This window comes from Hyla sarda, chromosome 2 (genome assembly GCF_029499605.1).
Source record: "Hyla sarda isolate aHylSar1 chromosome 2, aHylSar1.hap1, whole genome shotgun sequence".
In the NCBI taxonomy this organism is placed as follows: Eukaryota; Metazoa; Chordata; class Amphibia; order Anura; family Hylidae; genus Hyla; species Hyla sarda.
The window spans coordinates 498,687,172-498,714,880 of NC_079190.1; the positions used below are offsets into that span (position 1 = coordinate 498,687,172).

At 42.4% G+C, this 27,709-nt stretch overlaps 1 protein-coding gene across 1 annotated transcript in view; it reads right to left on the reverse strand.

Annotated features, from left to right (window-relative positions):
* Positions 1-26,328, reverse strand: part of LOC130358106 (nectin-3-like) — a 39,796-nt gene extending 13,468 nt beyond the window's left edge. Inside the window, exons 1-3 of the mRNA XM_056560923.1 lie at positions 26,259-26,328; positions 15,397-15,454; positions 3,356-3,679 (exon numbers count right to left, since the gene is read on the reverse strand). Of these exons, the coding sequence (XP_056416898.1) occupies positions 3,356-3,679; positions 15,397-15,454; positions 26,259-26,282 (406 nt within the window). The 5' untranslated portion in view covers positions 26,283-26,328. The remainder of the gene's footprint in view (positions 1-3,355; positions 3,680-15,396; positions 15,455-26,258) is intronic.
* Between the last annotated feature and the right edge of the window lie 1,381 nt (positions 26,329-27,709).

A 27,709-nucleotide genomic window follows, 5' to 3' on the forward strand; every position in this document is an offset into this window, starting at 1 on the left:
GTCGGGATATGAGGATGGGATATGAGGGCGAGATATGAGGTCGAGATATGAGGTCGGGATATGAGGATGGGATATGAGGGCGAGATATCAGGACAGGATATGAGGACAGGATATGAGGACGGGATATGAGGACAGGATATGAGGTCGAGATATGAGGACAGGATATAAGGACGGGATATGTGGTTGGGATATGAGGTTGGGATATGAGGTCAGGATATGAGGACAGGATATGAGGATGTGATATGAGGACGGACGGGATATGAGGATGCGATATGAGGTCGGGATACGAGGACGGGATAGGACGACGGGATATTAGGACGGGATATGAGGTGAGAATATGAGGACAGCATAGGAGGACAGCATATGAGGTTGGGATATGAGGACAGGATATGAGGTTGGGATATGAGGACGGGATAGGAGGATGGGATATGAGAACAGGATATGAGAATGGGATAAGGATTCTGCATATGAGGTCAGATGTAAGGTTGGGATATGAGGATTAGATATGAGGACAGGATATAAGGACGGATATGAGGATGGGATATGAGGTCGGGATATGAGGATGGGATATGAGCGCGAGATATGAGGTCAGGATATGAGGAAGGTATATGAGGGCAAGATATGAGGACAGGATATGAGGAAGGGATGTGAGGGCAAGATATGAGGACAGGAAATGAGGACGGGATATGAGGTTGGGATATTAGGACAGGATATAAGGACGGGATATGAGGACAGAATATGAGGTCGGGATATGAGGACGGGATAGGAGGACGGGATAGGAGGACGGCATGTGAGAATGGGATAAGGATTCTGCATATGAGGTCGGATATAAGGTCGGGATATGAGGATTAGATATGAGGACAAGATATAAGGACGGATATGAGGATGGGATATGAGTTTGGGATATAAGGACGGATATGAGGTTGGGATATGAGGATGGGATATGAGGACAGGATATGAGGTTGGGATATGAGGACAGGATATGAGGACAGGACATGAGGAAGGGATATGAGGATGGGATATGAGGATGGCATATGAGGGTGAGATGTGAGGTCGGGATATGAGGATGGGATATGAGGGCGAGATATGAGGAAGGGATATGAGGTCGAGATATGAGGATGGGATATGAGGTCGAGATATGAGGTCGGGATATGAGGATGGGATATGAGGGCGAGATATGAGGTCAGGATATGAGGAAGGGATATGAGGGCGAGATATGAGGACAGGATATGAGGTCGGGCTATGAGGATGGGATATGAGGTCGAGATATGAGGACAGGATATAAGGACGGGATATGAGGATGGGATATAATGATGGGATATGAGGACGGGATATGAGGACAGGATATAAGGATGGTATATGAGGTTGGGATATAAGGTTGGGATATGAGGTCGGGATATGAGGACAGGATATGAGGACGGGATATGAGGATGCATTATGAGGTCGGGATATGAGGACTGGATAGGACGACGGGATATGAGGATGGGATAGGAGGACAGGATATGATGACAGGATATGAGGACAGTATATGAGGTGAGGATATGGGGACAGGATAGGAGGACGGGATATGAGGACGGGATATGAGGATGGGAGGATGGGATATGAGGACAGGATATTAGGATGGTATATGAGGACAGGATATGAGGTTGGGACATGAGGACAGGATAGGAGGATGAGATAGTAGGAAGGGATATGAGGATGGGATATGAGGTGGGGATATGAGGACAGGATATGAGGATGGAATATGAGGATGGGATATGAGGACGGGATATGAGGACGGGATATGAAGACAGGATAGGAGGAAGGGATATGAGGATGGCATATGAAGTCGGGATATGAGGACAGGATATGAGGACGGGATGCGAGGTTGGGATATGAGGACAAGATGTGAGGATAGGATAAGGATTCCACATATGAGGTCAGGATAGAAGGTCAGAATATGAGGTTGGGATATGAGGATAAGAATTAGATATGAGGATTGGATATGAGGTCGAGATATGAGGTTGGGATTTGAGGTCACGATATGAGGACGATACATAAGGATGAGCTATGAGGATTTAAACGGGATTGATACAGAAACGCTGACACTTTTCAAACCAGTTGCTTTTAGTTGTGGCCATGACTAGAACCAGTTGGTTCAAAAATGTGTCGGTGTTACTGTATCGTTTGTAGGTACTTCCTCCCTTTATGATTTTCATTTTTGACTTGACCTATTAAACTTTGGACTTTTACTCTTACTTTTTGGCAGCTGGATACCTTGTCCTTCTATTCCACCTGTATGCAACCATGGAGACGGTTTGGCGTTTGATCCTTTGCTTACTTACTTCAACATATGGGCCTGGGCGGTGAGCTGGTACCTTTTTGCTTACATCTACAAACAGTGTCCCTCAGACTCTTGGCACTCATGAATTGGACTAAGCTACAACATTACCTTTTACCTTTTTGGTTAAGAGTATGTGTGGGTGTGGTCTCCTGGTTGTTCACCTCCCTCCAATCCAGCCTATCCATATTGGACGGCCAACCAGCATTTTATGCTCTATGTTGGACAATGGGGGGGACAGTCCATGTCCAAGCCAGGAGCAATTCAGGCTCTCCATAAGCTTTTATGAAGGGAGGTCATAGATCCCCATCCTTTGCAAGAACCTTCTATCCCTTAAGAGGACTATTTGTGGGGGCCTATTACAACCCTTTGCAAAATAGTGTTTTTTGTTGTAGTTTTTTCTTATTTTTTTAAAGGGTACCTTTCATCAAAAATTTTTTGATATTTTATAGATTAATGTATGCAGAATAACTTTCCAATTGCATGTTATTAAAAAATATGCTTCTTTCTATTTAATTTTCCACTTTGAAAAAATGACCACTAGAGGTCTCCCTACCAGTCCTGGCCGCAAGCCCTTTTTATAGATTTCAGACTCATGCTGGAGTCCTAAATCTCAGACTGCAGCCAGGACACAGACAAGCTCAGCGCTGCTTATAGCACAGCAGGGAATACTCCTGACTCTGCCTTACTACATGCCCTCATTCATTTTACTATCTGAGCTCCGGTCTTTCTTCTCTCTGCACATTCAGTTGTAAACAGAGAGGAGAAAATTCAGAGCTGCCAGCTGAGCTTGTCTGTGTCCCGGCTGCAGTCGGAGATTTAGGACTACAGCATGAGTCTGAAATCTATAAAAAGGGCTGGAAAATTAAATAGAAAGAAGCATATTTTTTAATAACATGCAATTGGAAAGTTATTCTGAATACAATAATCTATAATATATCAAAACATTTTATGAAAGGTACCCTTTAATTTTCTTTTCACAACAAGCAATAATAGCGCAACAAAATGTAAATACATTGAAGTTGAAAATCTTACCAGGAATAGTAAGACACACTTCTCCCTCTTTGGTCCCTTTAGTAAGAGAATTAAATGTACATTTGTAGCAGCCTTCATCCATAATTCTAATTTTAGAAATTGTGATCTCTGTCTCATTTAGGTTTGTAGTGCTGATCCATAGACGATCCTTGTAGCCTTCACTGATTTCAGCCCTGGAATCGGAAGAATAGTTGGCAACAAAAGTTTCCATGTCTCCTACAACCTTTGACCACGTCACTTGTGTGGCCGTATTGGGTGATTGTAAAATACACTTTAGTGTTACATTTTCACCATATTGTATCTGGCCAACTTCAGTTTTCACATCTGCAAAAATAAACAAAAACATCTCTTCTTATTCTTTTGGGAGATGGTCTTTGTATTGTAGTTTGGGGCGAAGGACTTAGTATTGTTTGTTGGGGTGAAGGTCTTTGTATTATCTTTTGAGTGAAGGTCTTTGTATTGTCTTTTGGATCAAGGTCTTTGTATTGTCTTTTGGGTGAAGGTCTTTGTATTGTCTTTTGGGTGAGGGTCTTTAAATTGTAGTTTGGGTGAAGGTCTTTGTATTGTCTTAACGGTGAGGGTCTTTGTATTGTAGTTTGGGTAAAGGTCTTTGTATTGTCTTTTGGGTGAAGGTCTTTGTATTGTAGTTTGGGTGAAGGTCTTTGTATTGTAGTTTGGGTGAAGGTCTTTGTATTGTAGTTTGGGTGAAGGTCTTTGTATTGTAGTTTGGGTGAAGGTCTTTGTATTGTCTTTTGGGTGAAGATCCTTGTATTGTAGTTTGGGTGAAGGTCTTTGCATTGTAGTTTGGGTGAAGGTCTTTGTATTGTAGTTTGGGTGAAGGTCTTTGTATTGTAGTTTGGGTGAAGGTCTTTGTATAGTCTTTTGAGTGAAGGTCTTTGTTTTGTCTTTTTGGTGAAGGTCTTTGTCTTGTCCTTTGGGTGAAGGTCTTTGTATTGTAGTTTAGGTGAAGGTCTTTGTATTGTAGTTTAGGTGAAGGTCTTTGTATTGCATTCTGAATGAAGGTCTTTGTATTGTAGTTTGGGTGAAGGTCTTTATATTGTTTTTTGGGTGAATGGCTTTGTATTGTAGTTTGAGTGAAGGTCTTTGTATTGTCTATGTATGACCATACATTGGGTGAATGTCTATGTATTGTAGTTTGAGTGAAGGTCTTTGTATTGTAGTTTGAGTGAAGGTCTTTGTATTGTAGTTTGGGTGAATGTCTTTGTATTTTAGTTTGGGTGAAGGTCTTTGTATTGTCTTTTGGGGTGAAGGTCTTTGTATTGTCTTTAGGGTGAGGGTCTTTGTATTGTAGTTTGGGTGAAGGTCTTTGTATTGTCTTTTGGGTGAAGGTCTTTGTATTGTAGTTTGGGTGAAGGTCTTTGTATGGTCTTTAGGGTGAGGGTCTTTGTATTGTCTTTTGGGTGAAGGTCTTTGTATTGTAGTTTGAGTGAAGGTCTTTGTATTGTCTTTTGGGTGAAGGTCTTTGTATTGTAGTTTGAGTGAATATCTTTGTATAGTCTTTAGGGTGAAGGTCTTTGTATAGTCTTTAGGGTGAGAGTCTTTGTATTGTCTTTAGGGTGAGGGTCTTTGTATTGTCTTTAGGGTGAGGGTCTTTGTATTGTCTTTTGGGTGAAGGTCTTTGTATTGTAGTTTGAGTGAATATCTTCGTATTGTCTTTTGGGTGAAGGTCTTTGTATTTTTACATGCATTAACAGGAATCTATCAGCAGAAAACAACTTATTAAACATATTTTTAATGACTTTAGTGATACATTTCGTAATTCACTTAAAGAAATTCGAAAATAATTTTTCAATTGTCTACAGAGCTCTCACAAAGGCTGACATTTTCAGCTTGCGCTGTGTACAGAGAGGGCAATGTCTGCAATAATCTCATTAATAATCCATGATGGATATTCGTCATTGTAAGCTGAGCCCACTCCATACCCCGTGCCTTTCAGCTGCATTTAGCAGTAAACAGCTGCTTCTGTTCTGGATATTAACTGTTGATATGCTACTTTCAGACTTAAGCAGTGTTCACTGTGCGTAATTGGTGGGTGCTCTGTGGATGCCATGACTGAGCTACTGGTGCAGTCTGTCATAGACAAGCTGAACCAATAGACCACTGAAAGGGTGGATCAAAGAGGGTTAAAAAAGTGTAAAAATTGCCTCTTAATAAAAAACTTCAAATTACCCCTCTTTTCCCATCTTTTTTCAAACAGAAAAGTTCCAAAGTTTGTCTTTAAAACTAGTAAATAATAAAAAAGAGCTGTGTGTGTGCAATGCATGTAGAGAGCTGTGTGTGCAGTGCTTGTAGAGAGCTGTGTGTGCAGTGCTTGTAGAGAGCTGTGTGTGCAGTGCTTGTAGAGAGCTGTGTGTGCAGTGCTTGTAGAGAGCTGTGTGTGCAGTGCTTGTAGAGATCTGTGTGTGCAGTGCTTGTAGAGAGCTGTGTGTGCAGTGCTTGTAGAGAGCTGTGTGTGCAGTGCTTGTAGAGAGTTGTGTGTGCAGTGCTTGTAGAGAGTTGTGTGTGCAGTGCTTGTAGAGCAGTGTGCAGTGCATGTAGTAGAGCTGTGTGTGTGCAGTGCATGTAAAGAACTGTGTGTGTGCAGTACATGTAGCAGAGCCGTGTGTGTGTGTGTGCGCGCGCGCGTGCTGTGCATGTAGCAGAGCTGTGCATATAAAGAGCTTTATGTGTGTGTGTGTGTGTGTGTAGGGCTTGAGTGGGGAGACATGAGGCACAGTAATGTGGGGGCTTGGGGAGACATGAGGCACAGTAATGTGAGGACTTGGGGAGACATGAGGCACAGTAATGTGAGAACTTGGGAAGACATGAGGCACAGTAATGTGAGGGCTTGGGGAGGCATGAGGCACAGTAATGTGGGGGCTTGGGGAGACATGAGGCACAGTAATGTGGGGGCTTGGGGAGACATGAGGCACAGTAATGTGGGGGCTTGGGGAAGCACGAGGCACAGTAATGTGGGGGATTGGGGAGGCATGAGGCACAGTAATGTGAGGGCTTGGGGAGGCAAGAGGCACAGTAATGTGGAGGCTTGGGGAGACATGAGGCACAGTAATGTGAGGGCTTGGGGAGGCATGAGGCACAGTAATGTGGGGGCTTGGGGAGACATGAGGCACAGTAATGTGGGGGCTTGGGGAGACACGAAGCACAGTAATGTGGGGGCTTGGGGAGACATGAGGCACAGTAATGTGGGGGCTTGGGGAGACATGAGATGAGGCACAGTAATGTGGGGGATTGGGGAGGCATGAGGCACAGTAATGTGAGGGCTTGGGGAGGCATGAGGCACAGTAATGTGGAGGCTTGGGAAGACATGAGGCACAGTAATGTGAGGGCTTGGGGAGGCATGAGGCACAGTAATGTGGGGGCTTGGGGAGACATGAGGCACAGTAATGTGGGGGCTTGGGGAGACACGAAGCACAGTAATGTGGGGGCTTGGGGAGACATGAGGCACAGTAATGTGGGGGCTTGGGGAGACATGAGATGAGGCACAGTAATGTGGGGGCTTGGAGAGACATGAGGCACAGTAATGTGAGGGCTTGGGGAGACATGAGGCACAGTAATGTGGGGGCTTGCGGAGGCATGAGGCACAGTAATGTGGGGGCTTGGGGAGACATGAGGCACAGTAATGTGAGGGCTTGGGGAGACATGAGGCACAGTAATGTGGGGGCTTGGGGAGGCATGAGGCACAGTAATGTGGGGGCTTGGGGAGACATAAGGCACAGTAATGTGGGGGCTTGGGGAGACATGAGGCACAGTAATGTGAGGACTTGGGAAGACATGAGGCACAGTAATGTGAGGGCTTGGGGAAGCACGATGCACAGTAATGTGGGGGCTTGGGGTTGTAGTTCCCCTGCATTAGGTGCAGCACAGTCCCCCCCCCCCCACACACACATTAGGTGCAGTACAGTTCCCCCACATTAGGTGCTGTACAGTTCCCCCACATTAGGTGCTGTACAGTTCCCCCACATTAGGTGCAACACAGTTCCCCCATACTAAGTGCAGTACAGTTCCCCCACATTAGGTGCAGTATAGTTCCCCCACATTAGTTGCAGTATAGTTCCCCCCACATTAGGTGCAGTAAAGTTCCCCCACATTAGGTGCAGTATAGTTCCCCCACATTAGGTGCAGTATAGTTCCTCCACATTAGGAGCAGTATAGTTCCCCCACATTAGTTGCAGTATAGTTCCTCCCACATTAGGTGCAGTAAAGTTCCCCCACATTAGGTGCAGTATAGTTCCTCCACATTAGGTGCAGTATAGTTCCTCCACATTAGGTGCAGTATAGTTCCCCCACATTACGTGCAGTATAGTTCCCCACATTACGTGCAGTTTAGTCCCCCACATTACGTGAAGTATAGTTCCCCAACATTAGGTGCAGTATAGTTCCCCCCCCCCCCATTAGGTGCAGTATAGTTCCCCCACATTAGGTGCTGTACAGTTCCCCCACATTAGGTGCAGCACAGTTCCCCCACATTAGGTGCAATACAGTTCCCCCACATTAGGTGCAGTATAGTTCCCCCACATTAGGTGCAGTATAGTTCCCCCACATTAGTTGCAGTATAGTTCCCCCCACATTAGGTGCAGTAAAGTTCCCCCACATTAGGTGCAGTATAGTTCCCCCACATTAGGTGCAGTATAGTTCCTCCACATTAGGAGCAGTATAGTTCCCCCACATTAGTTGCAGTATAGTTCCTCCCAGATTAGGTGCAGTAAAGTTCCCCCACATTAGGTGCAGTATAGTTCCTCCACATTAGGTGCAGTATAGTTCCTCCACATTAGGTGCAGTATAGTTCCCCCACATTACGTGCAGTATAGTTCCCCACATTACGTGCAGTTTAGTCCCCCACATTACGTGAAGTATAGTTCCCCAACATTAGGTGCAGTATAGTTCCCCCACATTAGGTGCAGTATTGTTCCCCCACATTAGATGCAGTACAGTTCCCCACATTAGGTGCAGTATAGTTCTCCCCCCCCCATTAGGTGCAGTATAGTTCCCCCACATTAGGTACTGTACAGTTCCCCCACATTAGGTGCAGTATAGTTCCTCCACATTAGGTGCAGTATAGTTCCCCCACATTACGTGCAGTATAGTTCCCCACATTACGTGCAGTTTAGTCCCCCACATTACGTGAAGTATAGTTCCCCAACATTAGGTGCACTATAGTTCCCCCACATTAGGTGCAGTATTGTTCCCCCACATTAGATGCAGTACAGTTCCCCACATTAGGTGCAGTATAGTTCTCCCCCCCCCCCCATTAGGTGCAGTACATACAGCCTTCAGCCATATACAGTGTATGGCTCGAGGCTGTATGCCTGTTTATTGCCCCTCTTCAGTGTTCCGACCACTGCTCCGGGGTCACAATCTACTGCTATGGCCTACGGGCCATAGCAGTAGATCGTGACTAGTGCGACACAAAAAAACGTCCGACACAAAAATAACCGACATGTGCGACATAATAGTAAATAAGCCTGAAAAAAAGACGAGTGATATTGAAAACACTCCAGAATAAACATTCCACTCTTAGTAAATGAGGGCCAATGTGTATTAGTATTATATTTAGAGTGCAGTGTGTGGCAGTATTATATTCAGAGGATACAGTGTGTGGCAGTATTATATTCAGAGTGCAGTGTGTGGTAGTATTATATTCAGAGAGTACAGTGTGTGGTAGCATTATATTCAGAGGATACAGTGTGGGGTAGTATTATATTCAGAGGGTACAGTGTGTGGCAGTATTATATTCAGAGAAGTGTGTGGTATTATTATATTCAGAGGGCACTGTGTGTGGTAGTATTATAGTCAGAGGATACAGTGTGTGGTAGTATTATATTCAGAGAGCACAGTGTGTGGTAGTATTATATTCAATTCAGAGGGTACAGTGTGTGGTAGTATTATATTCAGAAGATACAGGGTGTGGCAGTGGAATAGTAATTATTGTTTTCATATGGATGATAATAATCCACTGATGAAGTGAGGCGCCAATATCATCTGGGCGTCACATTCTTCAGAGTGAAAATTTAGCTTGAAAAGCTCCCGGTGGTATGTACTAGCTGAATTAGATAAGGAAAGACTATAGAGAAGACGTCACTGATATCATTGTGTATTTTCCTCACTATAGAGAAGACGTCGCCTGTAATCACTGATATCATTGTGTATTCTCCTCACTATAGAGAAGACGTCACCTGTAGTCACTGATATCATAGTGTATTCTCCTCACTATAGAGATGTCACCTGTAGTCACTGATATTATTGTGTATTCTCCTCACCATAGAGAAGACGACACCTGTAATCACTGACATCATTGTGTATTCTCCTCACTATGGAGAAGATGTCACTTGTAGTCACTGATCATTGTGTATTCTCCTCACTATAGAGAAGACATCACCTGTAATCACTGAAATTATTGTACATTCTCCTCACTATAGAGAAGACGTCACCTGTAGTCACTGATATCATTGTGTATTCCTCTCACTATAGAGAAGACATCACCTGTAATCACTGATATCAATGTGTATTCTCCTCACTATAGAGAAGACGTCACCTGTAGTCACTGATATCATTGTGTATTCTCCTCACTATAGAGAAGACGTCACCTGTAGTCACTAATATCATTGTATATTCTCCTCACTATAGAGAAGACGTCACTTGTAGTCACTGATATCATTGTGTATTCTCCTCACTATAGAGAAGACGTCACCTGTAATCACTGGTATCATTGTGTATTCTCCTCACTATAGAGAAGACGTCACCTGCAGTCACTGATATCATTATGTATTCTCACTATAGAGAAGACATCACCTGTAGTCACTGATATCATTGCGTATTGTTACGCTTTGCGCTCCGGCCGCAAGCACTGGTCGTGAGCGCAGAATCTCTGTGTCCCCGTCTGCCGGCGGGGCCAGGATTCGCATCGCGGGATGTGCCCGCATGGGAATCCCGGCCCGTCACTTAACATGTCCCGCTGCCGCCTCCTCTCTTGTGTCTCAGCCCCGGCGCATGCGTACCTGTCTCCTAGGGCGCGCGAGAGCGCCGGAGATCTGAAATTTAAAGGGCCAGTACGCCCATAATTACTGTTCGCACCTGACATTACTTTATGAAGTCCCTGCACCTCCCACACTTCCCTGCTGGATTTTCAGTGCCCCTAGCCTGAGATTACGCGACCCTTATAGCCTGTTAGCCTTACCCATGTATCCAGACCTTCCGCTACGTTATTAGCCTTTGCCGCCTGCCATGACCCTCTGCTACATCTGATTATGCTACTGCCTTGTCCTTCCTTACCTTGCCCAGCTACCTGTGTGGTCGAGCCCTGTCAAGGGTAGCGACCTGGGTGTTGCCTGCCGCAGCAAGCCCATCCTGCCTTGGGGTGGGCTCTGGCGAAGACCAGCGGCACCTTAGACTCCACTCCCCGATACAGTCCGAGTCATCAGCCACACAGGTTGTATTCTCCTCACTATAGAGAAGAAGTCACCTGTAATCACTGATATTATTGTGTATTCTCCTCACTATAGAGAAGACGTCACCTGTAGTCACTGATATCATTGTGTATTCTCCTCACTATAGAGAAGACGTCACCTGTAGTCACTGATATCATTGTGTATTCTCCTCACTATAGAGAAGACGTCACTTGTAGTCACTGATATTGTGTATTCTCCTCTCTATAGAGAAGACGTCCCTGATATCATTGTGTATTCTCCTCACTATAGAGTAGACGTCACCTGGAGTCACTGACATTGTATATTCTCCTCACTATAGAAAAGACGTCACCTGTAGTCACTGATATCATTGTGTATTCTCCTCACTATAAAGAATACATCACCTGTAGTCACTGATATCATTGTGTATTCTCCTCACTATAGAGAAGACGTCACCTGCAGTCACTGATATCATTGTGTATTCTCCACACTATAGAGAAGACGTCACCTGTAATCACTGATATCATTGTGTATTCTCCTCACTATAGAGAAGACGTTACCTGTAATCACTGATATTATTGTGTATTCTCCTCACTATAGAGAAGACGTCACCGATATTATTGTGTAATCTCCTCAACAGCGAGAAGACGTCACTGATATCATTGTGCATTCTCCTCACTATAGAGAAGACTTCACCTGTAGTCACTGATATCATTGTGTATTCTCCTCACTATGGAGAAGACGTCACCTGTAGTCACTGATATCATTGTGTATTCTCCTCACTATAGAGAAGAGGTCACCTGTAGTCACTGATATCATTGCGTATTCTCCTCACTATAGAGAAGACGTCACCTATAGTCACTGATATCATTGTGTAATCTCCTCACTATAGAGAAGACGTCACTGATGTCATTGTGTATTCTCCTCACTATGTCCCATCACAGCTGGAGTCCCTTTTAAGTTCTGCAGTAATGATGGATAAAACAACAACTCCCAGCATAACCTTACCACTGCTTAGGTCATACTGGGAGGTGTAGTTTTAAATGGCTAAAACTTCTTTAGTGCTTTCTTCTTACTTTTCAATTGGTATATTTAATTATTATAGTGGAAACGGTACTCTACAATGCACTAACACCACTGGCGTTCATCAAAACAGTCTACAAAAAATACTTTGGTTGGGGGGATATGGGGTGACACAATTTTCTACCGCACTTTGTGACACCAATCCTAGCAACGCCACTGATGGAGGGGGCGTGGCAGCTGTAGTCACCAGTCATCTGGGACGGAGCAGAGTTTGCTCCGTGCACGGATGACTGGGGTGCAGCAGTGGAGATTCTTTGGATAGGGGATAAGATGTTTTCCAGCAGAGCACCCCTTTAAGGGGTGTTTCAGTATTTATTATTTTTTTTTATGTCATACAGTCTGGGAATGGAGTAACAAAATGATAGAAAAATTACTCACCCCTCAGTTTGTTGGGTTCCATGCAGGAAGTTGCTGCGGGGTCTTCCTGAGCAGGAGATCCCCTTAACAATGACCATATGTTGTAATAGGGACATATAGAGAAAGTGTTCTCTTAATGGATAAACGACTTTTCATAATGGAAAACCCCTTTAGTGGGTCATATTTTATGTCACTGGGGCATCTGTAAAAGGTGATCTCCAGAACTGTGTCTGCAGCAGCGTAGATTAATAATCATGTAGAAAAAGATTCCCCCCATGAAAAACGGGACAAATTCTAAGAAAAAGTTAGCAATATCAGGTGAGGGTCCAGCACTAATAAATATAATTTTGTAGCATGGCACCGGGAGGTGTGCAGGTGTTATGCCAAGGGCCTACTGAGATTTGAAGATAAAGGGTACTGGCTTTGCTGGTGTCATAGTAGCCGCATGGAAAACCGACCCAGAGGGGAACTTTTCCAGCACAAACGGCATTGGTAGTAGGGAGCTGCACCTATGTTTGGGTGGTGGCAGTCCATTGTTTCCTCTGGGGCACACATGTGACAGGCGGATGATATTTGGGTTTACCTTGATGTTACACAGGTGCAGATAAAGCTAAAGCACTGGGAGTAAGAAGTACGAGTCCACAGGGGGTGCAGAGGGGTAATCTTAGTTTTTTTTAGCATCAAACAGTTCACATATATGGAGGTGCAGTTCTTTACGTGCAGTGATAACAGATGGTTCATGTAGTAAAGAGTTAAAGGGGTACCCAGCTGCTCAGTGTTTGGCACAAACTGTTCCGAGCGCTGGAGCTGGCGTTGGGAGCTTGTGACATCATAGCCCCGCCCCCTCATGGTGTCACGCCCCGCCCTTTCAATGCAAGTCTATGGGAGGGGGCATGACAGCCTTCATGCCCCCTCCCAAAGACTTGCATTGAGGGGAACGGGTGTGACATCATGAGGGGGCGGGGCTATGATGTCACAAGCTCCCGATGCCGTCTCCAGCGCTCGGAACAGTTTGTTCCAAACACTGAGCAGCTGAGTACCCCTTTAACTCTTTAGTACATGAACCATCTGTTATCGCTGCACGTAAAGAACTGTTGCACAGTTTGCACTTTAAAGGGGAATTCCAGAGTCTTTTTTATTTGACTATGCTACAGGGGCTGTAAAGTTAGTGTAGTTCATAATATAGTGTCTGTACCTGTGTGTGACGGTTTTCTCACAATTCTTCTGTAATTTTCGCCCCATTATTTATTTCTTAAAGCATAAAAAATTACTCAGGTCTCGGGATTTCCCAGGTTACAGTGGATCGAGACCTGACATCACTAGTCAGGTGATCACAGGGAGACTATCCTGCTTCAATGGGTGGAGCGACTGCTAGGTGGGAGAGTGTCATTTTACAACAGCTGCAGGCACCCTGGTTAGGAAACACTGGTGTATTGCATTGAAGGGATCACAGGTGTGTTTCCATGGGTACCCCACTGATGTGTGGGAGGGAGGAAAGTGACCTCATACTTACAATCTATGGAACCATGGGATGTGTAGTGTAGAGAATGAAATTCAACAGGAAATACCCAGTTCTGGCAGGTACGCACTACTAAAATCACCTTATGGTGGATAACCCCTTTAATTCGTGTTGTGTTAGTGAACAGCTTGAGCTATTTTAATGAGAGGTAAATGTCCCTGAGATGATGTTTGTACAAATGTTGCTACTGTGTAGCAAACATAGAGCATGAAAAATACATACTGTATTCACAAGAATATCCCTTAAAGGAAATCTGCAGCGAAAAAAACTTATCCCCTATCCACAGGATAGGGTATAAGTGTCTGATCGCTGGGGGTCCGAACGCTGGGACCCCCTGCGATCTCCTGCAGGGGGGCCCAGGCATTGTCAGGGCTCTCCCTTGCAGGAGGCGTGTCAGTCGCAGCATGTCGTTGCGGCTGACACGCCCCCCCCCCCCCCATGTATCTCTATGGGAGAGGCGGGGATGCAGTGCCTCCCCACCTCGTCCATAGAGCTGTATGGAGGGGGGCATGTCCATCAAGCTCAGTGAGCTCGACGCTACGGGCATTAGCCGGCACAAAGTGCAGCAATGCCAGGGCCCCATTTGGGAGATCCTCTGGATAGGGGATAGGTTTTTTTCACTGCAGATGTCCTTTAATCTGTAAAATAGCCATAGATAAGTAAATTAGAAGAAATTTGGATTTTTGAACAGCTGTATTAGCTGTCAGCAGAGAGTCAGCTGTTACTTCTTATAAGAGACTCTTCTTCTAAACCCATAGAAGATGAGGGAATGCTAGGGAATGACACATGACTATACGTTTATACTATTCACAAGGTTTTACAGTATATAATCATGAAGCTCTGTATTGAAGCTGTAGACTCAAATAACCAAGACTGCTGGCAAATAAGATTATTAAAAAAAAATAAAAAATAAAGTTTTGTTTGTGTTTTATGGTTTCTGTTATCAATAAAGTCCATCAGAGAAGCAATTGTCTGACTGGTCACTTCTCAACCTTTCTCTTCTCTCCTGAATACATTTCTAAGCTGATTTATGACCGCATGAAAGTGGAGAAAATGTTTTAGTCCACATTAAGTACAGAGCTAGAATAACAAAATGTTTTTCAAAGGTGTCCATAACCTATGCACTTAGCTCATACTGTATAAAAGGCCAATAAATTGCTTGAAAAAGTATACATATGATCAAACCTATTGAAACAGATATTTAAAGGGGTACTCTGCCTATAAACATCTTATCCCCTATCCAAAGGATAGGGCATAAGATGTCTGATCGTGGGGGTCCGGCTGCTGGGGCCCCCCGCAATCTCGGCTGCAGCACCCCAGACATCCGGTGCACGGAGTGAACTTTGGGGGGAGGCTCATGATGTCACAGCCATGCCCCCTCAATGCAAATCTATGGGAGGGGGCGTGACAGCCATCACGCCCCCTCCCATAGACTTGCATTGAGGGGGCGTGGTCGTGACGTCACTAGAGGGGCGCGGCCACGACGTCATGATCCTCCAGTGCTCCAGCGCTGCACACGACGCTCTAAACGAAGCAGGGAGATCGTGGGGGTCCCGCTGCTGGTGTCCTTTGGATAGGGGATAAGATGTCTAAGGGAGGAGTACCCCTTTAAAGTTTAAAAACATGCAAATGAGGAGTCTTCTTTTGAGGAGACTTACCTAAACCACTGGTAATACAAACTATATGGAGAAGCCAGGCAATAAATATGCACGTTCCCTGAAAGAAAGAAAAAAATGATTAAATAGCCTGTAAAATATACATCTAGATACAGAATCATCATAGAAATTAATCCATGACCTGACAGGGCCCGACTGAACCACCTCAAGCCCACCAGGGGAAATAAGACTGTGTACCCATCATCCAGACATACAGAACAAGTGCTTGTCTCTTTTATTGAGTGTAAGCTCTGCTGGACCATCTGGGCACTGTTGTGGTTGGCTATATTACAGTCTGAACTCACTAAAGGAGTGACCTTTCATTTGGTGGACCAGTTTACTAATCTAGTAAATACCATACCATCACCATTAGATGCCCGGTGCCAGCGCCCCGACTCGATGTCCATGTGTATAATATATATATATATATATATATATATATATATATATATATATATATAGCCCAGTAAACATTTATAAGGTTCAGATTGTAAAGGAAATATCTTTGTTTGGTTTATTCTCGAGTTTGAACCTAAAAGATAATGTCTATGCTGCCAAGGGAAACGGGGCAGGAAATGTATTCCACAAATAGTACAATCCGTATAGAGTACAACATTATCATTGCCAAATAGTAACACAACAAGGGCGATAAAGCTGCTTTACACTGCTTCCAGATTAACTGACTGTGATTTATTACATAATATAACTTTACTGTACTTTTTTATTTCACAAATGGGTCTCTATCAATCTATCTAATATCTATTTATCTAAAAAAAAAATTTTAATAAAAAATTTGTAAAAAAAATAAAAATAATTGTACAGCTTAAAGGGTTTATCCACCATAAGATGATTTTAGTAGGTACCTGGCAGACAGTAATGGACATGCTTAGGAAGGATCTGCACTTGTATTGTGGCTAAATGGCTATGTTGTGAGATTACCATAACACGGTGGCTAGCTTTTTGTGAACTGGTATTTCCTGTTTGACTACAAATCTTTTTTTGACTACAAATCCCACAATTCCATTTTCCTCCCTCCCACACATCAGCCACCCCACCCATTGAAACATAAATGAGCTGCATCCATTCAAAAGACCTGTGGTTTTCAACCAGGGTGCCTACAGCTGTTGCATTAGTTGCAGATTGATCTCTCTCCCACCAAGCGATTGCTCCACCCATTGAAGCAGACAGGCTCCCTGTCATCAGCTGACTAGTGAGGTCAGGTCTCGGCCGCATTGCAACCTGGGAAAAATCTCAGACAACAGTCATTTTGTATGCTGTTAAAAAGAAATATTGGGGTGAAAAATCACAGAAGAATTGTGAGAAAACCGTCACATACAGGTACAGACACTATATTATGAACTACACTAACTTTTCAGGCCCTGTAGCAAAGTCAAGTAAAAAAATATTCCTGGAATACCCCTTTAAGGATGTTCTTATACAGACAATCTCTGCAGCCCGAGAGAAAAACAAAAGTCCCATGCAAGTCTAGGGACTTCCGGTAGATCTCCTGATTGTGTTAGTCTCAGGCTGCAAAGATTACTCTGGTGTGTTAAACATCCTGTTGCCAGAACAACGGCATGGTAAAGTATGATTTAACTGTCCATCAGGCAAGCACACAGAATAGAACAGGCTGCAGCCAAAGAATGATCCATCACTTATTATTACTATTGTTATTATTATAAACATTTGCCTACATATTTATAGCAGGAATAGTGGTTTATTACTTACTTTTTAAGAAATATTTATATTCAATAATATTAATAATGATACTACAGCAAAATTTCCCAATAGCGGACACTCACAGGGAAAAAAGTGTCCGCTATTGAGAGAGGTCCCCTATTGGGGAAAAAAAGGGCTAAAAAATCTTACTAAATGACCGAATACTGTCCTGTACTCACTTCAGAGTGTAATTATCTATAAAACACAATAAATAGTGATATTTACAGTAGAATCTCTGTTTAATCGTCCCTTATCACCTCCCTGTACTATTTCATCCCCCCATGCCATTTTATTCCCCCTCTTAAAGGGGTAGTCCAGTGGTGAAAAACGTATCCCCTATCCTAAGGATAGGGGATAAGTTTGAGATCGCGGGGGGTCCGACCGCTGGGGCCCCCTGCGATCTCTCTGTACGGGGGCCAGGCTCTCCGGCCAGATAGCGGGTGTCGACCCCCACACGAAACGGCGGCTGACACGCCCCCTCAATACATCTCAATGGCAGAGCCGGAAATTGCCGAAGGCAGCGCTTCGGCTCTGACATAGAGTTGTATTGAGGGGGCGTGTCAGCCGCCGCTTCGTGCAGAGGTCGACACGCCCCCTTCCCGCAGGCTGTCGGGGCTGCGTACAGGAGATCGCAGGGGGCCCCAGCAGTCGGACCCCCCGCGATCTGCAACTTATCCCCTATCCTTAGGATAGGGGATAAGTTGTTCACCACTGGGTAACCACTGGACTACTCTTTTAATCCCTCCAATGCCACTTCATTCCTGCCCCCTTGAACCCCCTGTGCAACATTTTTTCCCCTTGATCCCCACCTGTGCCATTTCATTCCCCCTTTATTTGCCTGTGCCACTTTATTCCCCCTGTGCAAAATCATCCCCCCTGTGCCAAATCATCCCCCCCTTACCCCCTGTTCCACATCATTTCCCCTTGATCCCCCCGTGCCATTTCATTCCCCCTTTTATTACTCTCTGTGTAAATCCCCCCTCTTTACCACCCCCCTGTGCCATTTCATCCCCCCTGTGCCATTTTATTCCCCCTTTATCCCCTGTGCCACTTTATTCCCCCTGTGCCAAATTGTCCCTCCTTTAACCCTTGTGCCACATCATTTTTCCCCTTCCTTCCTCACCCTATTGTTCTTTTTATTTGGCCAGCAGGCTCAGGTGCAGGGGCTCTCAGCGGGTTCTTATAACATCCTCTGTGCTGTACTCAATGAGAGCAGCGGCAGCAGCCTGCAGTGATAAGTGACGCTCCTGATGTCAGTGCCCACAGCCGCTGCTCTCAGTAAGTGCAGCACAGAGGACGTCAGGAGAACTTCAAATCCGCTAAGAGCTGAGAGCTGCTGATCAGGCAAGAAGAGAAGGGAAGGGGAAAAGTGATAAGGCACTAGGGGTAAGGGGGATGATTTGGCACAGGGGGATTAAGGGGGGAAAGAAATGGTCCAAGGGGGATAAAATGGCACGGGGGTTGGTACAGAGGGAGTTAAGAATTTGCACAGAGGGTGATAAAATGACATTGTGAGATCAGAGGGGGGTGAATCATGTGGCCGGCAAATGTACAGAAGCAGGAGACAGCTGTTTAAACAGGGGGGTGTTTTGTTCCCTCTTTGGGTGTGTCCGCTATTGGGTGTGTCCCCTATTCGGAGGGTGAAAATACATTAAAGGGGTATTCCAGGGAAAAACTTTTTTTTTCTTTCTTATATCAACTGGCTCCAGAAAGTTAAACAGATTTGCAAATCACTTCTATTAAAAAATCGTAATCCTTTCAATAATTATCAGCTGCTGAAGTTGAGTTGTCCTTTTCTGTCTGGCAACAGTGCTCTCTGCTGACATCTCTGCTTGTCTCGGGAACTGCACAGAGTAGAAGAGGTTTGCTATGGGGATTTGCTTCTAAACTGGGCGGTTCCCGGAGACCCGTGTTATCAGAGAGGACCTAGACAGAAAAGAACAACTCAACTTCAGCAGCTCATAAGTACTGAAAAGATAAAAAAAAAAAATTATAGAAGTAATTTACAAATCTGTTTAACTTTCTGGAGCCAGAAAAAAGTGTCCGCTATTGAGAGAGGTCCCCTATTGGGGAAAAAAAGGGCTAAAAAATCTTACTAAATGACCGAATACTGTCCTGTACTCACTTCAGAGTGTAATTATCTATAAAACACAATAAATAGTGATATTTACAGTAGAATCTCTGTTTAATCGTCCCTTATCACCTCCCTGTACTATTTCATCCCCCCATGCCATTTTATTCCCCCTCTTAAAGGGGTAGTCCAGTGGTGAAAAACGTATCCCCTATCCTAAGGATTGGGGATAAGTTTGAGATCGCGGGGGGTCCGACCGCTGGGGCCCCCTGCGATCTCTCTGTACGGGGGCCAGGCTCTCCGGCCAGATAGCGGGTGTCGACCCCCACACGAAACGGCGGCTGACACGCCCCATCAATACATCTCAATGGCAGAGCCGGAAATTGCCGAAGGCAGCGCTTCGGCACTGACATAGAGTTGTATTGAGGGGGCGTGTCAGCCGCCGCTTCGTGCAGAGGTCGACACGCCCCCTTCCCGCAGGCTGTCGGGGCTGCGTACAGGAGATCGCAGGGGGCCCCAGCAGTCGGACCCCCCGCGATCTGCAACTTATCCCCTATCCTTAGGATAGGGGATAAGTTGTTCACCACTGGGTAACCACTGGACTACTCTTTTAATCCCTCCAATGCCACTTCATTCCTGCCCCCTTGAACCCCCTGTGCAACATTTTTTCCCCTTGATCCCCACCTGTGCCATTTCATTCCCCCTTTATTTGCCTGTGCCACTTTATTCCCCCTGTGCAAAATCATCCCCCCTGTGCCAAATCATCCCCCCCTTACCCCCTGTTCCACATCATTTCCCCTTGATCCCCCCGTGCCATTTCATTCCCCCTTTTATTACTCTCTGTGTAAATCCCCCCTCTTTACCACCCCCCTGTGCCATTTCATCCCCCCTGTGCCATTTTATTCCCCCTTTATCCCCTGTGCCACTTTATTCCCCCTGTGCCAAATTGTCCCTCCTTTAACCCTTGTGCCACATCATTTTTCCCCTTCCTTCCTCACCCTATTGTTCTTTTTATTTGGCCAGCAGGCTCAGGTGCAGGGGCTCTCAGCGGGTTCTTATAACATCCTCTGTGCTGTACTCAATGAGAGCAGCGGCAGCAGCCTGCAGTGATAAGTGACGCTCCTGATGTCACTGCCCACAGCCGCTGCTCTCAGTAAGTGCAGCACAGAGGACGTCAGGAGAACTTCAAATCCGCTAAGAGCTGAGAGCTGCTGATCAGGCAAGAAGAGAAGGGAAGGGGAAAAGTGATAAGGCACTAGGGGTAAGGGGGATGATTTGGCACAGGGGGATTAAGGGGGGAAAGAAATGGTCCAAGGGGGATAAAATGGCACGGGGGTTGGTACAGAGGGAGTTAAGAATTTGCACAGAGGGTGATAAAATGACATTGTGAGATCAGAGGGGGGTGAATCATGTGGCCGGCAAATGTACAGAAGCAGGAGACAGCTGTTTAAACAGGGGGGTGTTTTGTTCCCTCTTTGGGTGTGTCCGCTATTGGGTGTGTCCCCTATTCGGAGGGTGAAAATACATTAAAGGGGTATTCCAGGGAAAAACTTTTTTTTTCTTTCTTATATCAACTGGCTCCAGAAAGTTAAACAGATTTGCAAATCACTTCTATTAAAAAATCGTAATCCTTTCAATAATTATCAGCTGCTGAAGTTGAGTTGTCCTTTTCTGTCTGGCAACAGTGCTCTCTGCTGACATCTCTGCTTGTCTCGGGAACTGCACAGAGTAGAAGAGGTTTGCTATGGGGATTTGCTTCTAAACTGGGCGGTTCCCGGAGACCCGTGTTATCAGAGAGGACCTAGACAGAAAAGAACAACTCAACTTCAGCAGCTCATAAGTACTGAAAAGATAAAAAAAAAAAATTATAGAAGTAATTTACAAATCTGTTTAACTTTCTGGAGCCAGTTGATATATATATATATATATATAAAAAGTTTTTTCCTGGATAACCCCTTTAAGTCTTATGGGACTCTGCGGGGGAATAAAAAAAACTTCCACTATTGGGAAGTGTCCACTAAGGAAGATTTCTAATTATAATGCTATTTTTTGTTTTGTTATTGTTTATATAATTATGATGAATTGATGATGACGATAATAAATTATCATTGTTATTGTTTATATAAATAAATATGAACACATTCTGATCGATTTTTATTAATGTTCGATTAAATAAATATTGAATAATGTTCCAAACCCCAGGAACCAGATGGGTGGGGATAATAATAATAATAGTAAGGCTAGGTTCACACTGTGTCTTTGTTTCCATTTAAAGGGGTACTCCGCTGCTCAGCGTTTTCGAACAAACTGTTCCAAATGCTGGAGCCAGCGCCGGGAGCTCGTGACGTCATAGCCTCGCCCCCCCCCCCCTTACGATGTCACGCCCGCCCCCTCAATGCAAGTCTATAGGAGGGGGCGTGGCAGCCGTCACGCCCCCTCCCATAGACTTGCATTGAGGGGGGCGGGGTGTGACGTCATGAGGGGTGGGGCTATTGTGTATTCTGAAAGAAAATGGCCACTATATACTGTATAATGTAAAGGGGCTAAGAATCCATCCCAGGGAATCTTCTCAGTTGAGGTGATATGGAGAAATTGCTATGAATATTAATATAGTATGACCATGGACCAAAATAATAAGAATAATAAAGAAAAACAAAAACTAAAAATTACAAACAACATTAGAAGTTATTTTGATAATCTTTGTATTGTGAATGCTGTACATTCAATTATAAATATTCTAACTGATTTAAATAATGCAAATGTATTATTTATTAGAAATCCTGTACACTACAGGGAGGGGGAGGGGGAGCTGTGAGCATCATCTACTGTCTGCTCTATCTGCTGTTGTTACCTTTCACTGTAATTCTGTACAGATCACTTTTCAACAGTCTTGTCCTTTTAAAGTATAAATAGTAAAATAGAAAATTTGGAAATTTCCTATTGAAGAATTGGAAAATTCCCCAAAAATTCTTGAAAAATAATTAATAGTTAAACATAAAAACCTGATTGATACAATAGGTAATTTTTTTATGACATCTTCATTTTAAATATGATTCAGGAGGGAAGTGATTTTAATAAGGAACTAAACACAAGAACTGAGGTTGGTAAATGCACAATAAGTGAATGTAAACCTGCATGGGAAATAAATCATAAATATATGTTAACGATAAAGGGGTGGACAAGGTAGACATGGGGGTCTTTTTTTTCTGCTGGCAATCTTCTGTGATTCTTTAAAGGGGTTATCCAGGGGAAAAAAACTTTGTTTTATATATCAACTGGCTCCAGAAAGTTAAACAGATTTGTTAATTCCTTCTATTAAAAAATCTTAATCCTTTCAGTACTTATGAGCTACTGAAGTTGAGTTGTTCTTTTCTGTATAAGTTCTCTCTGATAACACCGTCTCGGGAACCGCCCAGTTTAGAAGCAAATCCCCATAGCAAACCTCTTCTACTCTGTGCAGTTTCCCGAGACAAGCAGAGATGTCAGCAGAGAGCACTGTTGCCAGACAGAAAAGAACAACTCAACTTCAGCAGCTGATAATTATTGAAAGGATTAAGATTTTTTAATAGAAGTAATTTAAAAATCTGTTTAACTTTCTGGAGCCAGCTGATATAAAAAAAAAAAAAGAAAGTTTTTTCCTAGAACACCCCTTTAAACTTCAGTCTATAAGATATGAACATTATTCTTGTATTTTTATTTTATTTTTAATTATTATTGTTATTGTTCTTCTTCTTATTACCGTATTTTTTGCCGTATAAGACGCACTTTTTCTTCCCCAAAACTGGGGGGAAAAAGTCGGTGCGTCTTATACGGCGAATACACCCCTATCGCGGCGGTCCCTGCGGCCATCAACGGCCGGGACCCGCGGCTAATACAGGATATCACCGATCGCGGTGATGCCCTGTATTAACCCTTCAGACGCGGCGAACAAAGCTGACCGCCGCGTCTGAAGGGAAAGTGACACTAACCCGGCTGTTCAGTCGATTTCACCGCTGCGGTCCCGAACAGACCGACTGAATAGCTGGGTTAGTGCTTACAGGACACCGGGAGGGACCTTACCTGCCTCCTCGGTGTCTTCTCCGTTCAGGGATCCCCTGTATGGCCGGCGCTCTCCTTCCTCGCAATCACGTCGTCGCGTACGTGCATAGGCGTGCATAACGATGTGATGGCGGCGACGGAGAGCGAGGATACCCGGCCGGCAGCAGAGACGTTCCAGAGCGACGGGGACAGCGATGGAGCGACATCCAGGACAGCGGTGACGGGTCCGGAGCGGCGGGGACACGTGAGTATTACCTCCTATGCAGTGGTTTTCAATCTGCGCACCTCCAGATGTTGCAAAACTACAACTCCCAGCATGCCCGGACAGCCAACGGCTGTCCGGGCATGCTGGGAGTTGTAGTTTTGCAACATCTGGAGGTCCGCAGGTTGAAGACCACTATTGGGTTCAAAATCTTTATTTTTTTAGATTTTGCCCCTAAAAATTGGGTGCGTCTTATACGCCGGTGCGTCCTATAGGGCGAAAAATACGGTACTTAGTATTATATATTGTTTAATTGTTATTAGCATTATACATAGGAATTATTATTTATTCATTATTATTATTTATTACATATTATTAGTTTTTTTTATTATTATTATTATTATTATTATTATTATTATTATGTATTTATTTACATTATTTTATGTTTTCCCAAAAAGAAAATGTATACATAGGATGTGTTATAAATGTATGGGCCCCCTCAACCACTAGAACGGGAGATCCAAGTCCTGACACGTGCACGGTCGTGGTTAAAAGTGCTGATCCTCCATCATTGAATACCCCAATAGGGCCACATTACATACAATATCACAGAATAGAGGATTGCCAGGTGGTCTTTTTTCTGCTCATAATCTTCTATGATTCTTTATACTTTACTCCCATAAGATATGAAAAATTTTTTGGTATTTTATTCATAATAATACTAATATTTATTTATTACTATTTAGTATTTTTTATTTTATTAGTATTATTATTTACCTATAATGATTAACATTATAAATATTTAATATTTATAAGTATTATTTTGTATTTTTATTTTATTAGCATTAGTAGTTATTATTATTAATAATAATAATAATAATAATAATAACAATAATAATAATAATATTATTATCATTAATTACTTTCTTTTACTTTTTTATATTTTTTTAATTCACATTTGTATGGTCCCTCTCAGTCACTTGAAGTCCTGACACATTCACGTGGTTAGAAAGAGATTGAACGCAGCGGCGCCCGGGTAAACTGCACGTGCTGATCCTCCATCATTTAAATACCCCGATAGAAGCTCATTACACATAAAATCACAGAATAGAGGATTGCCAGGTGGTCTTTTGTTCTGCTGACAATCTGTTATAGAGATGAGCGAATTTACAGTAAATTCGATTCGTCACGAACTTCTCGGCTCAGCAGTTGACTTCTTTTCCTGCATAAATTAGTTCAGCTTTCCGGTGCTCCGGTGGGCTGGAAAAGGTGGATACAGTCCTAGGAGACTCTTTCCTAGGAATGTATCCACCTTTTCCAGCCCACCGGAGCACCTGAAGGCTGAACTAATTTACGCAGGAAAAGCCATCAACTGCCGAGCCGAGAAGTTCGTGACGAATCGAATTTACTGTAACTTCGCTCATCTCTAATCTTTTTAGGATTCAGGATTCTTTGTACTTTAGTCCCATAAGATATGAACAGTTTTCTTGTATTTTATTAATTATTATTATTGTTGTTATTATTATTAATAATAATAATATTTTTTATTACTATTTAGTATTTTTTATTTTATTAGTATTATTATTTAGTATGTATTTTTTTGTATAATTTAACTATATCAATTATTTTTGTTATATGTATATTTTTATATATTATATTTTTAATATATTATATTTTTATTACATATATTAATATTAATTTATTACTATTTAGTATTTTTTTTATTTTATTAGTATTATTATTTAGTATGTATTTTTTTGTATAATTTAACTATATCATTTATTTTTGTTATATGTATATTTTTATATATTATATTTTTTATATATTATATTTTTATTACATATATATTAATATTTATTTATTACTATTTAGTATTTTTTATTTTATTAGTATTATTATTTAGTATGTTTTTTTCAGTATATTTTAACTATATAAACCTATTTTTGTTATATGTATATTTTTATATATTATATTTTTTATATATTATATTTTTATTTTATATATATATATATATATATATGTAATAAAAATATAATATATAAAAAATATAATACATAAAAATATACATATACCAAAAATATATATATTATTTTTAATATTTTCTATTATTATTTATTTTTTATATCTATTTTTTTAAATATTTTAAATATGTTTTTATTTTCCTTATTCTTGGCATTTCCCCACAAAGGACATTTATAAATTGGACAGGTTATAAATGTATGTTCCCTCTCAATCACTAGGAGTCCTGACACGTGCACGAATGTGGTTAGAGGTAGAACGCGGGTATACAGCACGTGCTGATCCTCCATCATTTAAATACCCTGCTAGAATAGATCATTGCCAATAAACAGAAATTGGGAAAAAAAAAACTCTTAATCCTGTACTACATGATTTGATAAGAAAAATAAAACATTTCTCACAGTCTGAACAAGAAATTCATAAATAAATTAAAAAATACTGATAAAAAAAATGATAATATATATATATATATATATATATATATATATATATATATATATATATATACAATATTCAGATTCCAGGTTTTTCCCTTTTTGATTTGATACTACCAATATAGATATAATAAACAATAATAATAAAAAATATATTATTTTAGTTCAACGACAAATCCGCCCTATTGGTTTTTGCTTTGTCATGTGAATAAATTCTCACATCAGTTCCCATCCGGTTTGTACATATTTCCGTAGCTCACCTGGGCATCGATCTGTTTCCTTATATCACAAAATTACAAACGCAGAATTATAATGGCGAATAAAAAAAATAGCAATTATAAAGCGAAAAGAGGTTTCAAGCTGTAAGCAGCTCTCGTCTTACCGTCCTCTCCATCGTAAGCATCATAGAGGTCTGAGAGTCATATCCTTTACTGTAGAACCAGAGGAAATCTCATCTGTGCTAGAAACTAAGCTGCCATCTGGAGGCGTAACTGGCTACAACGCAACTGTCTATAACAGTGTATCCTCCCAGTCAGGGTGCATCCAGCTGTTGCAAAACTACAACTCCCAGCCTTCCGCTGTCCAGTCATGCTGGGAGTTGTAGTTTTGCAACAGCTGGAGGTACCCAGGTTAGGAAACTATAACATTATGGCAGTATAATGCACCAACTAGCGCTGCTACATTTTCCAATATTGACAAATGCTGAGACTTAAGGACCAGAGCGTTTTTTGCACATCTGACCACTGTCACTTTAAGCATTAATAACTCTGGGATGCTTTTACCTTTCATTCTGATTCCGAGATTGTTTTTTCGTGACATATTCTACTTTATGTTAGTGGTAAAATTGTGTTGATACTTGCATCATTTCTTGGTGAAATATTCCAAAATTTGATGAAAAAATTGAAAATGTTGTATTTTATTTAACTTTGAAGCTCTCTGCTTGTAAGGAAAATGGATATTCCAAATACATTATATATTGATTCACATATACAATATGTCTACTTTATGTTTACATCATGAAGTTGACGTGTTTTTACTTTTGGAAGACATCAGAGGGCTTCAAAGTTCAGCAGCAATTTTCCAATTTTTCACAAAATTTTCAAAATCGGAAATTTTTCAAGGACCAGTTCAGTTTTGAAGTGGATTTGAAGGACCTTCATATTAGAAATGCCCCACAAATGACCCCATTATAAAAACTGCGCTACCTCAAAGTATTCAAAATGACATTCAAAAGGTTTGTTAACCCTTTAGGTGTTACACAGGAATAGCAGCAAAGTGAACGAGAAAATTCAAAATCTTCATTTTTTACACTCTGTTCTTGTAAACCCAGTTTTTGAATTGGGTAAAAGGAGAGAAATCTGCCTAAAATTTGTAACCCAATTTCTCTCGAGTAAGGAAATACCTCATATGTATATGTCAAGTGTTCAGCGGGCGCAGTAGAGGGCTCAGAAGGGAAGGAGCGACAATGGGATTTTGGAGAGTGAGTTTTTCTGAATTTTTTTTTTGGGGGGGGGGGGGGGGCATGTCACATTTCGGAAGCCCCTATGGTGCCAGGACAGCAAAAAAACAAAAAAAAAACACATGGCGTACTATTTTGGAAACTACACCCCTCAAGGAACATAACAAGGGGTCAGCTGAGCCTTAACACCCCACAGGTGTTTGACGACTTTTCGTTAAAGTTGGATGGGTAAATGATTTTTTTTCACTAAAATGCTGGTTTCTCCCCAAATTTTACATTTTTACAAGGGGTAATAGGATAAAATGCCCCCCAAAATTTGTAACCCCATCTCTTCTGAGTATGGAAATACCCCATGTGTGGACATCAAGTGCAGT